General features: G+C 31.5%; 1 protein-coding gene across 1 annotated transcript in view; it reads left to right on the top strand.

Annotated features, from left to right (window-relative positions):
* Window positions 1–29: 29 nt before the first annotated feature.
* The window catches only part of LOC129224297 (uncharacterized), a 34,464-nt gene continuing 19,332 nt past the window's right edge, over window positions 30–15,161 (top strand). The window contains exons 1-5 of the mRNA XM_054858731.1: window positions 30–82; window positions 2,020–2,090; window positions 6,443–6,618; window positions 12,525–12,672; window positions 15,024–15,079. Coding sequence (XP_054714706.1) covers window positions 49–82; window positions 2,020–2,090; window positions 6,443–6,618; window positions 12,525–12,672; window positions 15,024–15,079 — 485 coding nt within the window. The 5' untranslated portion in view covers window positions 30–48. The remainder of the gene's footprint in view (window positions 83–2,019; window positions 2,091–6,442; window positions 6,619–12,524; window positions 12,673–15,023; window positions 15,080–15,161) is intronic.

Genomic DNA, 15,161 nt, shown 5'->3' with positions numbered 1-15,161 from the left:
GGTTTTTTTCCATCTGACAGTAGTGATGACGATGCAAAATTCTTTGACATGCTCTTCCAGACAGAGCAAGAAAAAAATGAAAGTAAGAACTAAGTATTTTTCTTGTCTACTAATTTCATTCTGACTGGTTTAATTCACTTAAACTTCTATTAGCTAACCTTCTAAACTGCAGAACAGATTATGTGTTAATACAAGGGAAGGAATATTCTTAAAATTGCAAATTTTTCCTTAACTTCCTCAATTTCTAAGTTTTGTCCTAAAATTTCCATTATTTTATTTCATACTTGTGTAGAAAAAGAAAATTCAACTTAAAAATGAAATTTTTCATGATGATATTCCTATGTTTTAGGATATAATAAATTTGGTAGATCCGAAGAAAGTTTTCTTTAAAAAGAAAGAGAAAAACATTTGCTGCTGCTGCCTTTTTTCTTGAAAAGGGAGTGGGGAGGGGAGCAGTTAACCAAAACATATGCTCAATATAAAGCTGTTAGTTTTATCTATACTTTACAACTCTTGCACTCATTCCTCTTCTGAAAAAAAGATATAAAAATAAAATAAAAACAGCTGTGCAGCTAGCAGGTGTTGCAAAAAATTAGTTAGGGGAATAAGAGGTCATATTTTAAATTTCTTCCCCTTGAAAAGAAATGAAAAATGTGTAAACCAAGAGGGGAAAATGTTCTCTCCTCTCAAATTGTAGTTCTATTGGGGGGGGGGGGGGGTTAAAGGTATCATAGCTTGTTGAAACAAAAGAATACAATGCGTGGAGTTGGATGTTACCCAAAAATAAGCTCTTGGTTCAAAAAATATCTGGAGCAAAATTTTCCATGTGAGAAGTAACATTTATTTTTATCGTGCTTATCTTTTGTTGTGGTCTAGACGTTTTCTTTTTGTGGTCTGGGGTTGCTTGTTTTTCCAATCTGAACAGTCTCATTTGATTTGTATTTCTGTTCCATGAAGTTGAATTATTTCTTACTCGTATAATTTTAAAATTTAGTCACTACCTTTTTGCTTTAAAAATGCAAATAGTAATTTGTATTTTTAAAATGCCACGGAAAATGAAATTCTTTTCCTTGTTGTTGGAAAAAGCAGACAGAAATGGATGCGAGAACAGTACATGGTACCATGCAGAAAAAGATAAATTATAAAACTTAGTGAACTTATTTGGTTTCAGTTAAAGCAGAAAAAGTTTCACAATATTGCTTAAAGCAAGTTTTCTTGAGTATAGTATAACCACGTTGATATCTGGATTTCCAGTTAATCTGGAACAAATTTATAGATTTAAAAAAAAAATTTATATTCACACAAATTATAATTGTAAATTATGGTAGCTGTGCCACAAGTGCACCAAATATTGGCTTTTTATTTCAATTATAAATAAAACTTGCATTGATCGCAAAATAAATTATAGCAATCTAAAAAAATCATGGTGGTCTTGCAGTTTCTGTCCGACATCGCTGCAGCTGAACTATAAATAATAATGTTTGATTGAATAATATAAATGATAAACTGTAGAATGTGCGAAACAATCCTGTATAACTTTGTTACGTTACAAAGCACTGTTTTTGTTGTGTAATAAAAAATGTGTGCCTATTTAGATTTGTTTTGCTTATTTTCCATACTACCTGGATTATCCGGATGGCCTTTGATCCAAGTTAGTTCTGATAAGCGAGGTTCTACCATACTACATTTGAAAGCATAGGATCCACCGGCCTAATCTTTTTGGGCTATTTTTTATTTCATTCATTTATTTATTTATTTTTTAGAGAAAAACATAGCTTCATATTGAAAAAGTAAAGTTTCAGCCCTTTTTTTTTTGTTTGTTTGTTTTGGCAGGAGTAAAGCATAAAAGAACTGTTTGAAGGTATTATTTTAACATGAATGAGGGATAGCTAAACTTAAAACTACTTTTTTACGACTCCTCTTGTTTTTTTTTTTCTCTCTTTTTTAATTTTGGATTTTTTAAATGTATGGAGGACCCTTTTTCTAAAATAATATTTATTTATGCTATGAATATTTCAGATTCCCACAAGAAGGAAAATGCGAATTCCGTGCAATCAGAAAGAAAGTCTAAGTTTCTGCTGAAAAGAATGGTAAAGTTTCATTTCTTTTGTTGGTTGCACCTTATGCTTTAGATGAGCATTAAGTACCATATTTCCTGCATATAATCCTCGGATTATCTATTAAAAAAGAAAAATTAATGAGGTGCGGATTATACTCTGCTGCAGATTATCTGTCCATTTTTTTTTCTCAATACCAACGCATTGAACCTCAATATTTACGGCAGAATTCGCCATTAGAGATCGTTACCCTGACTGTATGTTGTTTATTTTACATAGCTTGAATGTTCTCCTTACGTGATCCAGGCTAGGTAAAATAAACAACATACAGTCAAGGAAGAAGCCTTCATATGCACAAGATTAGACCGTTTGCTCTTTTCTTGACTCTTTGTTTTCAAGTTATTAGCGTACTGTAATGACAATTTCGAGAAGTAATCTTTATTTTTTAGATTATTTTATTTTTGAATATTGAATGTACCTAAAAAGTTATTACTTCATGTTTTTAATCTAGTTGCATAAATTGTATGTCAAATCAAAACTTCATTTTTTTGCATTGTGTTATCCGCGGATTATACAAAGATTTTTTTTTTCCTCTTCAGTCCGATTTTAGGAGCTTCGAATTATACCCCTCCGTGGATAATGTACAGGAAAATACTTTACTCTGTCATTGTTCAGTCCCAGTTACTTTGATAAATAGACATTTCAAGAACCACAAAACAGGAAATGTAGACAGAATTAACATATTAACGTGTTTTAAACTGTGCACAACATAATTTCAGATGATAATTCCCAATTGACTTTCAAAAAAAAAAAAAAAAAAAATTGAGCATATTAAATTCAGATTTTAATTTTAGATACTGGTAAAGGGGGGGGGGGGAGCGCTAAATTTTAAACTCCCATCCAGACAAGTTACAATTTTCAAAAAGAGCTTTTGAAAATGCTGTATAAATCCTACCTTCCCTTGCACTTACAGATGTGCCAGTTCTTCTGCTTTTGTTAATTGTGTGTCATTAAAAGTCTCAATCCCTGGCTATCTTTTTTTTTAATATAATTTTTCTAAATGGCAATCCTCTGAAAGCTGTTTTCAATAACATGTTTATGTTAAAATATTGAATTTACCAGCAGAATTTTAGAAATGCTAAGACAATAAATACATTAATTATGCCTTAAATTGCAGTTTTTTTTTTTTAAATTCTATTTGTGAATTTGAATATCTGATGACTACTAAGTTTTGAGTTCAATGTATAGTAAAGCTGAAAACTTAGAAATTTGGTTAGTAGCCAGTGGTCGGTAAACTCAGTTTTATTAGTGGCCACTTTTTCAAGTTAGTAGTTACTTTTTAAAACTGCAACTATGTTTCAAATTTTTATTAATAATGAAAAAAAATATCATCAGAATATTGCTCATACACAAGAACGGTGGCACAACCAAAAAGCATAAAATTTTACAGAAGAGATTAAAAAAAATAAAATAAATAAAACAAAATAAAAATAAACCTTTTAGTACAGATGCAAAATGAGGAAAAAGTTTGGTTTTAGAGCACTAATAATTCATTTTGCAAACCATAGAGACCTTTATGATGTTTTTCCTGTTGTAAGCAACATCTCAAACTGTTATATATTTTTAAATGAACCGCAAAATATGCGTTTTGAGTTGTGTTACTTTTTTTGTGCATGAGCGGTATATTAAACATTGTTTTCTGTAACCTGCCAACTATTCATGAGCATGTCCTAGAAGATGTATGCAAAACGCTTTTAGTTTTTAAATATGACAGGTAAAAGACATTAAAAATCTTGCACGACATGTTTCTGTTTATTTCAAATCTTAAGAAAAATGAATTTGTGTTAAACATTCACAATTCATAAACTTGATAACATTGCATCTATGATATCGAGAATAAAATATATAAAATTAAATTGTTAATACTTGTAGCATCGCACTAGACCACTAGAGTATCATTAACTGGTATTTATTGAATAAGATTGATGATTTAAAATTTTCATTAGCTCATTCTCTTTTTCGCCCCCCACCCATTTTATCAAAATTATTAGTGCATTTCAAATAACAATAAAATTAAAATATTCATTTCATCAATAATTAAACATAGGCTTGCAGCAGTGGCAAATCCAGGATTTTGTTCTGGCGGCAGCTGAGGTTATTAAAGTTTTATGTCTCTTTGTCATCTCCAAAGTTCATTGATGTAAACGTAAACAAAGGCGTTTTTCATCATTATCTGATATCTAGGGGTGTTAATAACTAATTAAACTTTCTTAGTTAAACACGAGATTATTTTAAATTTGATATTTCCTGTTAAAATTTTAATATTGGTGTGTATCAAAAATCAAAATATTGCACTTTAGTCACCATTGATAAGCATTTTGCTGGCAAAAATTCCACTTCTTGTTAAGGATGGAAAAAAAAAACTAAAATGCGCATAGTAATTGCAGGTGATGGGTAAACGAAATGGATGAAAAAAAAAGCTGAAAACTGGTAAACTGAAACAGCCACTGGTTAAAACAGCGAGAAAAGAGACAAAAGTTTTAAGATTTAATACTAAACCTGCCATTTAAAGAGAAAGAAAGGAAAACACAAGTATAGTTATGAGGTCTGCACTTTTTTCGCGCTTCCTTCTTTTAGGGAGTAAATAAAGAAATCTTTGGAACAGGTAGGGCAAAATTTATGAAATTCAAAGGGAAATTTCAGAAAACTTACATTTTCGTTACTATCGCAAACTCGTGTATCAACCGAAAAGCAAAATTAAACTAAACGATAAAGATAGGACTGAGCAAGAGCAGCAACTGGAGGTGGTGATCAATGACAAATTTTTTTATCGCCACTTTCGCAACTTTAATCGCCACATGGCGAGTGGCGACCGCTAATTTTCAGATTTAATGTATAGGCTGTAAATACATACATATAATTTGATGTTTCTTATTGTTACGTAGTGCCATTTTTCAGCAACATTTTTGATCCAAAATCAACCGAGTTATTAAACGTCATATTTGAAACAGCAAGGTGTAAGTTGTATCTGGCATTAAAATTAGACAACGTGTCCTTTTTTTTTTTTTTTGAAAATAGATTTCAATGTGGCTTTTAAGCTAGTTTTAAAATTAGCTTTAGAAAAGTTTATAGCTCAATATAGGGTTGAGGCAATACAAATTTATAATTAGCTGAATATTTCAGGGTTAGTTCCTGAACCTGTGTAGAACGAAACCCGAAAAGTTCCCTAATTTCCTATGTGAGCTTTTATTTCCTATGTTATTTTTAACTGCCCAAAATTGAAGAAAAAATTATTTAAATGAAAAAGTGAAGGATGGAAATGAGGTGGACTTTCCCAGATCTATTTTTTTAATTTTTCGATTTTTATTTATTTATATGTGTTTGACTTTTTTTTTTTTGTTTTTAGCAATATTTTTAAGATGCATTAAGCTTTCTTTCATGCTTTTTTTCATCCTTCTTTTACTTTTACGGAAAGTAGCCTGGAAAGATCTATTATTAAGAAATGAAAGTGTTATGTTCAGTCTTCTGCTGCTGTTCGCCAAGATAGCGGCTTCAGTTTCTTTTTATATTTTTGAAAAACTTTTACCGAGTTTATAATTTATTTACAAGAAGAACTTCTGAATTGCCATATTTTCACCTCAGCTTAATTCGAGAAACAAAAATTTCTCCTGCTGTTTCAAGTTCCATTAAAATGTAAAGTATTCCTCCAATCAAATATATCTCACTAAAGATGAAAAGTTCCATTAAAATGTGAAATTATTTTTGAGTATGATGAACAAATATGGCAGCTACATAAATGGTGTTTTTCTGTTTGTGCAAACTAAGAAATTCGACATCTCCAAGCTGCATTGTTCCCCCATTTTTAACTGTTACCAGGGCCGTAACTGGCCAAATCGGATCACCATTGTAAAAGGGGTCTTAGATGAGATAAGTGTTGTTGAAAAAAGCATAAAATGTTGCATAGTTCAGTTGCAAATCTCAAATGTGTTCTTCTTTGTTGAACACCCTGCACTTTAAAGCCTTTAATTTCGTTGAAAGGCCAATCAGGTCCGGATTAAGATAATTGGGTGGCCCTTGGCTAGAAACTTTTGCAGTCAAACTTTACAGTTTTAGACATTGGCTTAAACAATTTTAGCCATTTGTAGGCCGCTAAATGTCATAGACCCTAGACGGTGGCCTTGATGCCTATTCAGTAATTCAGCCCTGAGGCCAATGAGAAAAAATTAAAGGCTATTTTCAGTACCATGATGACATCTATTTATGTACCAATAAAATGGTATTGTCATTATATATTTTTTACATTTTGACACATTGAGCAATTTCATGTTGAGGTCCCTCTTATATATTGTAATTATTTGAAGTTAACATGCATATATTTCTTCCAGGAAGATGCAGCTGCCAATTATATTGACTACGACCAAGTGCAGAATTCTCAACAGGGAACCCCTGAAGCTTGGATTTCTGCCGCCCAGGAACCAAAAGAGGAGGAGACCGGTGTGAAAGACTATCGCACAGAGCTTGAATTGTACAGGGGGAGCTCGCCGGAATCTGAGGAAGAAAAGTACTGCAGAGATCTCTGCTGATCCAATGCTTTTACTACGATGACTGTCTTTGATTTTAAGGAGTTAGAATATTACATACAGTAAAATCCCTCTAATGCAGATACTAACAGGAGATTTTTTTTTTTTTTTGCCCGCAATAAAGGCCTGTCTGCAGGACGGGTTTAATAATGTTATTTGCCTTGGAACTGGGGAATTAAAAATTGTCCGCGTAAGAGGGGTGTCCATTAGGAAGGGTTTTACTGTATATATACATATATATATAATTGGGGGGGGGGACAAAAAGTAATGAATCAACGTAAAACATGCAAATAGTAATTAAAAAAAAACACTCATGCTATTTTTGGATTGCAGATTGAACAAGCATACGGGCAATTCCATATCAGATCAATCACCTTCTTGACCTCACCATTTCCGATTTTAACGAAATTTGGTGTGAGGGACACATATGACAAGATAACTAATCCTGCCAATTTTTGGAATTCTACTTTAAAAATTTTACGAAATACAGGGCTGTTAAAAACTGAAAAAATACGAAAAAGGCAAAAAGTTCTGACATACAAATGACTGTAACTTCTCTCCTAGTTATTTTAGAATACAAATTCGAAAACCATTGTAAAGCTAAAGAATAGAGCTTTCTATTGATATAAAACATGACTTTTTTGCGACAAGTTTCAGTTTTAAGGTCATCTGCCATGACATTTGACCTTGAATATCTCAAAACATGCCCCCTTAAAATTTCTTTAAAAAAATGTATTTTATATAGCCCTGACATCATTCTTCCACTACACCAAAACTTAGACTGGGATCGCAATGGCAAGGTACTGAAAAAAAAAACAGGAATGTTCACATGTTTTATATTGTGGAATTCCTTACGTTAGGTCAGTTACCTTCTTGAGCTCTTCACCATTTCCGATTTTAAAGAAATTTCATGTGAAGGACACATATGACAAGATAAGTATCCTGCCACTTTTCAGAACCCTACTTCAAAAATTTTATGAAATACAGGTTTGTTAAAAACTTAAAAAGTGAGAAAAAAACAGAAAGTTGTGACATGCAAATGACTAACTTCTATCCTAATTATAGTTGAACAAAAAATCAAAACCATTGTAAATTTAAAGAACAGAGCTTTCTATTGGTATAAAACATGACTTTCGCATGACAGGTTTGTTTCAAGGTTCACCGTGTGTCAACGGTGTGGACGTTTTCAAGTGTTCACCATGATTCAGTTCACCATGACCTTAAATGTCTCAAAACATGCCCCCCATAGAATTTTTTTAAAAATATACTTATTATAACTCTAACCCTTGTTTTCTAAAACTTAGACTGGGGCCGCAATGTCAAGGTACTGCAAAAGAAATCAGGAATATTTACATACAACTTCCCGTAACTCAAACTATTGATAACTCGAAGCTATTAGCCAGTGACTTGAGAGTTTTCGAGATTCAACTGAATTTTCGTTAAATGTTTCACATTATCTCTGTCCTATTATTATTGTTTCAATTTTTAGACACATTATTCATGAAGTACAAACAAAATTCTGCCATAATACGGGGAGCTTTGTCATATAGGCTAAAACTTGCTATTTTTATTTCCAAGATCTGTTGCTAATTACAGATAAAAATTATGGTTATCAAATAAAATCAGGGTTGGCTTTTTCCCGTCCAAAACTAGTTTTTCCCATCCTGCCAGGAATACTGGGAAAAAGTGGTAAAAACCGGGAAAAACTTCCAAATAACAATATGTAAGAAATATTTTGACTTTCTGAATCTGATGTGTAAAATGGAAGTTAGAAATAAATAGTTATTAATTATTCTCTTAGGTCTTAAATTATTCTGTGGGAAAGGAATATAAATAAATAAGAACTATTGTACAAAACATAAATCTGCTCACAAAAGTTTTTAACAATAAATAATTTCCTAAATAAATATTTTGTTGGAAAACTGAAGCAGCGCACCCCAAATTGCCAGCGTAGCTGGCACAAGACAACAACATAATAATAAAATAAAATTATTGAATCTTAAAATACCAGGGTCATCAAGAGAAGCAATAAATAATTTGTGTTTAAATTTTATAAAATTTTTATTAAATTTTTAAGTTGACTTATCAAACAGATTTTTCTTTTAAATTTTGGTTTGGTGTGATGTTTACACAAAACGTTCTTTTGCATCATCAGGAAGAGTTGTTGCCAGATTCTTGTCCAATCTAACAGAATGTTTGAAAAATCAGTCAAAATATTTTTCTCTGAAGGCATTACAAAGCACTATGGTGGAAAAATTTAAGTAAAATTTCTGCAATTATTAGAACATCTTAAAGGATGTCTGTCCTGCATCATCAGCATCTCCCGAACGTATTTTTTCTAATTTTTCACTCACCTAAAACAATATTAGAAATAGACTGGGCTTGCAAAAAGTCTAAATCAGTGTTTTGTTACACAATGCTAAAATCCAATGTCGAAGTAGAAGACGAAGAATATGAATAGGATTATGATTTGTAATCTGTGTATTGTGTAAATATTTATAAAGAAATCTATTTCATTGTCCATTTTTGTGAACTTTCCTCTTTTTTTCAATCTTTTAAACTATTATTTACTTTGATCTCAATTTTGATAGTTTTAAAGGTTATTTTGAATTTATATTTTAAAAATCAGTTTTTCCCATGTGAGAAAAACCTAGTGTTTCCCAGGACGATAAATACAGGTTTTTACCATGGTATTTAGCAGGGATGGGAAAAACCTTGCCAACCCTGAATAAAATGTCTGTCATTTTCTAGCTCTTATTCAAGAAATCTGTCGATTTGTCAAAATATGCATACTTTATGAAGAGTGGACACAAAACATTAAAACAATAATATTAGAACAGAAATAATGTAAATCATCTAACAAAAATATGTAAACATTCCTTTTTTTTTTTTTTTTTTGCAGTCCCTTGCCATTGCGGTCCGAACCTGCATTTTGGTGTAGCAGGAGAACAGTGTTAGAGCTACAATATATATATTTTTTGAAGAAATTCTAAGGGGTGTGTGTTTTGAGTTATTCAAGATCAAAAGTCACTGTGAATGACCTTGAAACTTAAACCTGTGGTGAAAAAAGTCATGTTTTATACCAGTAGAAAGCTCTATTTTTTGCTTTGCAAAAGTTTTTGAATTTTTATTCTCCTATCATTAGGATAGAGGTAACAGTCATTTGCATGTCACAACTTTCCTTTTATTTCTCACTTTTTAAGTTTTTAACAGCCCTGTATTTCGTAAATTTTTTGAAGTGGAATTTTAAAAATTGGCAGGATTACTTATCTTGTCATATGTATCCTTCACACGAAATTTCATTAAAATCGAAAATGGTGAGGAGGTCAAGAAGGTGACTGATCTGACATATGGAATTCCACCATGTAAAACATGTGAACATTCCTGAATTTTTTTCAGTACCTTGCCATTGCTATCCCAGTCTAAGTTTTGGTGTAGTGGGAGAATAGTGCTATATAATAAATATAGCACTATTCTCCCACTACACTACTACACTACTAGCACACCTACTAGCTATAAAATATATATAATTTTTGAAGAAATTCTAAGGGGTATGCTTTGAGATATTCAAGGTCAAAAGTCATGTTTTATATCAATAGCAAGCTCTATTCTTTAGCTTTACAATGGTTTTTGAATTTTTATTTTACTATAATTAGGAAAGAAGTTACAGGCATTTGTGTCATTTTTTTCATACAGTAAAATCCCTCTAATGCGGACACTAACGGGACAATTTTTTTGTCCGCAATAGAGAGGTGTTCGCAGGACAGGGGTTTAATACTGTTATTTACATTGGAACTGGGGAATTAAAAGTTGTCCGCATAAGAAGGATGTCCGTTAGGAGGGGTTTTACTGTACTTTTTCAGTTTTTTAACAGCTCTATATTTCCTAAAAATTTTCAAGTAGAATTCAAAAGATTGGCAGGATTACTTATCTTGTCATATGTGTCCCTCACAACAATTGTCATTAAAATCGGTGATGGTGAGGTCAAGAACTTATTTCTTTTAATTGGTTTGACCTGGAATTGCCCATATGTAAAATTGTGCATCTGGTTGAAATATTAAAAATTTAGTTAAAGAAGTGTTAGATGGGGATGGAATGTGAAATTCATAAGTTGTCTTAATTGTTTTCTAGTTATGCTCAGCTTGTCACATTTTGCTTGAATTAGAATTTTCAGTATCATATTTGCAAAGCATAGCTCAGATAGTTGCTATTTTGTTTTCACAAAGCAGTTTTTTTCAATTCTTGTGAGAAATATGTTTTTTTCTGTTAGCATTTCATCCGTGAGTCATTGAAAGTTATATGCTGCAGTCATAGAAAATAATGTAAAGTCATTGATTTTAAAACACCAAATGTTACAGATACCCTGAATAAAAAAAGATATTAATTAGTCCTTTCTTTAGTTGTTATTATGATCTAATGTTATTTCAAAACTTTTAATCAGTTTATGATTTCAAAAACCTTTTTAATTCAGAGTTTCAGCATCAATCATCAGGTGTTCCAATGAGCGATGTGTTAAGAAACATGTTTGGTGACAGTTTAAGAAGTAAAATCTTATGTAATACTTTTATCATTTAAATTCCAAAATTGATGTCCCCCTTTTGTTTTCATATTCTTCAAGATAACTAAAACTTTTTGAGAATTATTTCGGGTATCTACAAAATTTATTATTTAGTGCATCTTTAAGAAGTGTAAAATTTATTTTTCATACTTAAATTTCATACCTGAAACAACACAATTTACAATCTATAAACATCAGCACACAAAAATATCTAAGTTCTGTTATATATACTGAGTATTTCATGAAAAGAATAAGGGTTACAAAATGACAAAAGTGTGCTTTTTTACATACATAGCCAATAACCAGTGACCATAAAACGCACCAAACCTAACAGTGAAGCAACTGCCACACACACAAGATCTATAACTATCTATGAATTACTATAATATTGTTATACTATTAATGAATGTTAAAATGCTAATTTTCATACATATCCTCTTCTTTCATGTTTATGCACCCCTTAATGAAGAATAAAAAAGTTTTCGAATATTTAATAATAACTAATGCGGGGGTTATTAAGGAAGTAAAGACTGTTTCGATCTTACACTGCCAGGAGCTTGCCAATCATGTATATTTTGCTGTCTGTGTGTTCAGCATCTCCGTCGGCATCCAGTCACTACAATGGAAACATCCCGGCACTGCCAATTTTTTAGATATTTAAATTTAAATTCTGCACTGCAATAGAAAATCCTGCGAGTTGTGAGGTGTGTACTGTGATTCGGTTTTTGTTGGCAAAGAACCTAAAACTTACAGAAATTTATCAGCAAGTGTGTAGGGTGAGGAAACAATGTAATGTATGAAAGTTCCTTATTCACGATGAAGGGAGGTAGATGATGATTTTTCCCCATCCGCCCTATAGTCGTGATCTTGCACCTAGTGATTTTCACTTGTTTACAAGGAATGAAAAACTGACTAGCGACACAGGGTCTTGACGACTGCGATGATTAGCTTCGGGTGAGCGTCATTGAATGACTGAAATTGCTGTGGGCAGAACTGTATGATGAAAAAATTTCAAAGTTTTTTCACTGCTGTGATAAATGCCTCAATTGTATGGTGGCTATATAGAAATGTAGAACTTCAGACTCTCTCTCAAGTGTGTATTTAAAAAAGATTTCTTGTGCATAGTTTTTTTTTTTTTTTTTTTAATTCCAAAACGTTCTTGACTTTCTGGATACCCCTCATTCTTTCGGACCCCCCCCCCCCCCCCCCCGCCATGGCTTAAGAGAGAGGAAAATCATGCGTTTCTCTTTTTACTCTTTTAAGCATCTTAATGAAAAGATAGTGCTGAACAGTTTTTCTTATGTTTGTCCAACAATTGGTATATTTCAGAACTAAGAATCCAAAGAAGAAGCGAGGAAAGAAAAAGAAGAGGAAGAAGAAATTAACTGAAAAAGGCAAAATTAAGAGAGATAAATTTCTTAAAGAAGTTGCCCATAGAATTGTATGCACCTATTTCAAACAAGGCTACTGTTATAAGGTCAGATATTTGCTTTGAAATTAAATTTATGCTGTTAGTAAATTCAGATGTTTGAATATGAATAGTAATTTTTTTTTTTTTTTTTAAATATGGGAAATTATTATTAGCCCCACTTTTTGTTCAAAATTTCTAAGTGATTAGGGTGTTTAAATCTAAAACACATAGGTTATTTTAGTGATCTGTTCTTTGTCATCACATCTGTGGACTAAGTGTTGAGTCTGTGAATAAATTGTGTCTACAGACATGATAAAAATATAATTTTTTGTACCAAGACACTGATGCATTTAAAACTTTGTTCTGCAAATTTGAAAACAAATCATTAATACTTAAAACCATAATTATATTGATTTATTTAATAACCTGACCTTAATACGTGAATTCTGTTAGGGCCACAGGCATGATCTGTTGATCTCTGCACACAAAAAGAAATTGCCAAAATCTTAAAAATAAGCATGGTGTAACCTGAGGTAGGAGTTGTCCTTATTTTCATAAAATTCCTAATTTTTGTAACTGTAAAATTGTTTTGTAGGTTCCTGTTTTGTCCAAACTGTGTCCTAAATTTTTCCTAAATCTCCCATCCGACCCCTGTAACACAAAGTATGCATATCTGTAAATTTTCTTTTTTTTTTGTTTTTTTTCTCTTCTATTGTACTTAAGCTTCATTGTACAAGCTCATTTATTACGTTATAGCTTAAAATAAATAAATAAATAAAACATCATTCCTGCAGATACTGCTCTTTACCTTCCCATGGCATTATAATCCAATAACACTGGTAAACAAAGTTTTTGTTACATGAAACTTTTATAGTGTTTCTAGTGTAATTTTTGATGCTGATTTCAAATACCCACTTTGAATTTTTCCATCACCCACAGTTTTTGTGTAATTACAGGTTTTAAGTAATTAATTTTTCCATGTTTTCCTATACCACGTTATGATAAAACTAATAGACTTTTAAACAAAGATTTTGTTGACTGAAACATTTATGGATTTTCTAGGGCAATTTTTGACGCTGATTTCAAATATTCAATCGGAATTTTCCCTTCACCCACAGTTTTTGTGTAATCATAGGTTTTAAGTGATTTATTTTTTCCGTGTTTTCCTATATTACGTAATGATAAAAATTCATAGCAATTAAAATCTTGTCATAAAGACAAATAGTGTGGAGTTAGATAGTCAGGTGTGCTGGTACTGCAGTGGTAACATGGTAGTCAGTCTTTATGGCATCCCATTTTCGTGATACACGCTACCTGAATAGAATAATTTTCTGTAATTTTATATTTGAAAGCAAACATAAAGAATTCATAGATTTTACTATAAGAAACATGCTTTAGTATACTATAATAGTATTGACTCTGTAATGGATATGTTTGTATTTTAATATCTAACAGATGATTCTTGGTATTACTTCTTTCAAAACTAGTTTAAAAACATGATTGAAACAAGTTGCCTTTGGTATCACTAGCATATTCAGTCGAAATGAAGAAAACACATCCAGATTTGTAAGTCTTTTTTAGATAAAATTTTGTACAACACGAATTATGGGTTTATTTCTGGCTTAAAATTAAATAAAACAAATTTTATTAACTGCTAAATTTTTTTTAATACAATGCTGTTTTCTCTTATGCAAATGGGATAGCAATGGCAAGAAGATTTTTTTTTTAAAAAGACTGACCTGCTATTTTACTGGCCTCTCATATTATGTTAGACCATTTAAAAAACTTTGTTGAAATTTTGTAACACTGGTGCTGATGTTGAATACTTAAAACCAGAATTTCTAAGTATTATTAAAGTATAGCTAAAAAACACATCTTTAGAGGGGCCCCATTGTTCGAGTGAATAAATTTTTGCTGCTTAATGCTAGCCGCTTAAAAGGGATGTTCCTGATGCCAAATACAGAAATAAAAAAACAATAGCTAAGTTTTTGATCATTATTTTAGTATTAGTCATGCATGTGAATATGCATATTTTTTTTCAAACTTCTGTCTCATGTTACAAAAAATCTGGGTGATGGAGAAAAACCGTTTGCATACTTGAATTCAGCGCATCATTTTACACTAAGATCAGGTATTTTTTCCCATGTAACAAAAAAAAAGGTTTTTCTTTTTTTTTTTTTTTTTTTTTGTAGAGTAGTGTAATTTATTTTGGTCAAGCACTTAGGACTTATAATGCCATGAGGGGCAGCCATATTAAAAAGTTTAAAATAGATTTTATTTGTTGCCGTTTTATCAGGAAACTGAAGCTTTTTGGTTATGACTAGATTTTCATGTAAATTTTAGTTTTTTTTTTAGTCTCTTATTATTTTGTCATGTGTGAATTGATTATAATCTGCCATTTTCTTGTCTCCTCGCAGGGCGCCGACTGTGCATACTCTCATGTACTACCGAAAAAACTTCCAGCTCTTTGCAAGTTTTATGTGGAGAATAAATGCACCAAGGGCGAAGATTGCAAATACATGCATAGTATCCTTTGCTCTGTTGTACATCAGGGT

Source organism: Uloborus diversus, chromosome 6 (genome assembly GCF_026930045.1).
Source record: "Uloborus diversus isolate 005 chromosome 6, Udiv.v.3.1, whole genome shotgun sequence".
NCBI classification, from domain to species: domain Eukaryota; kingdom Metazoa; phylum Arthropoda; class Arachnida; order Araneae; family Uloboridae; genus Uloborus; species Uloborus diversus.
The sequence above is the reverse complement of the archived record's forward strand: the minus strand, read 5'-3'. Positions and strand labels throughout refer to the sequence as shown.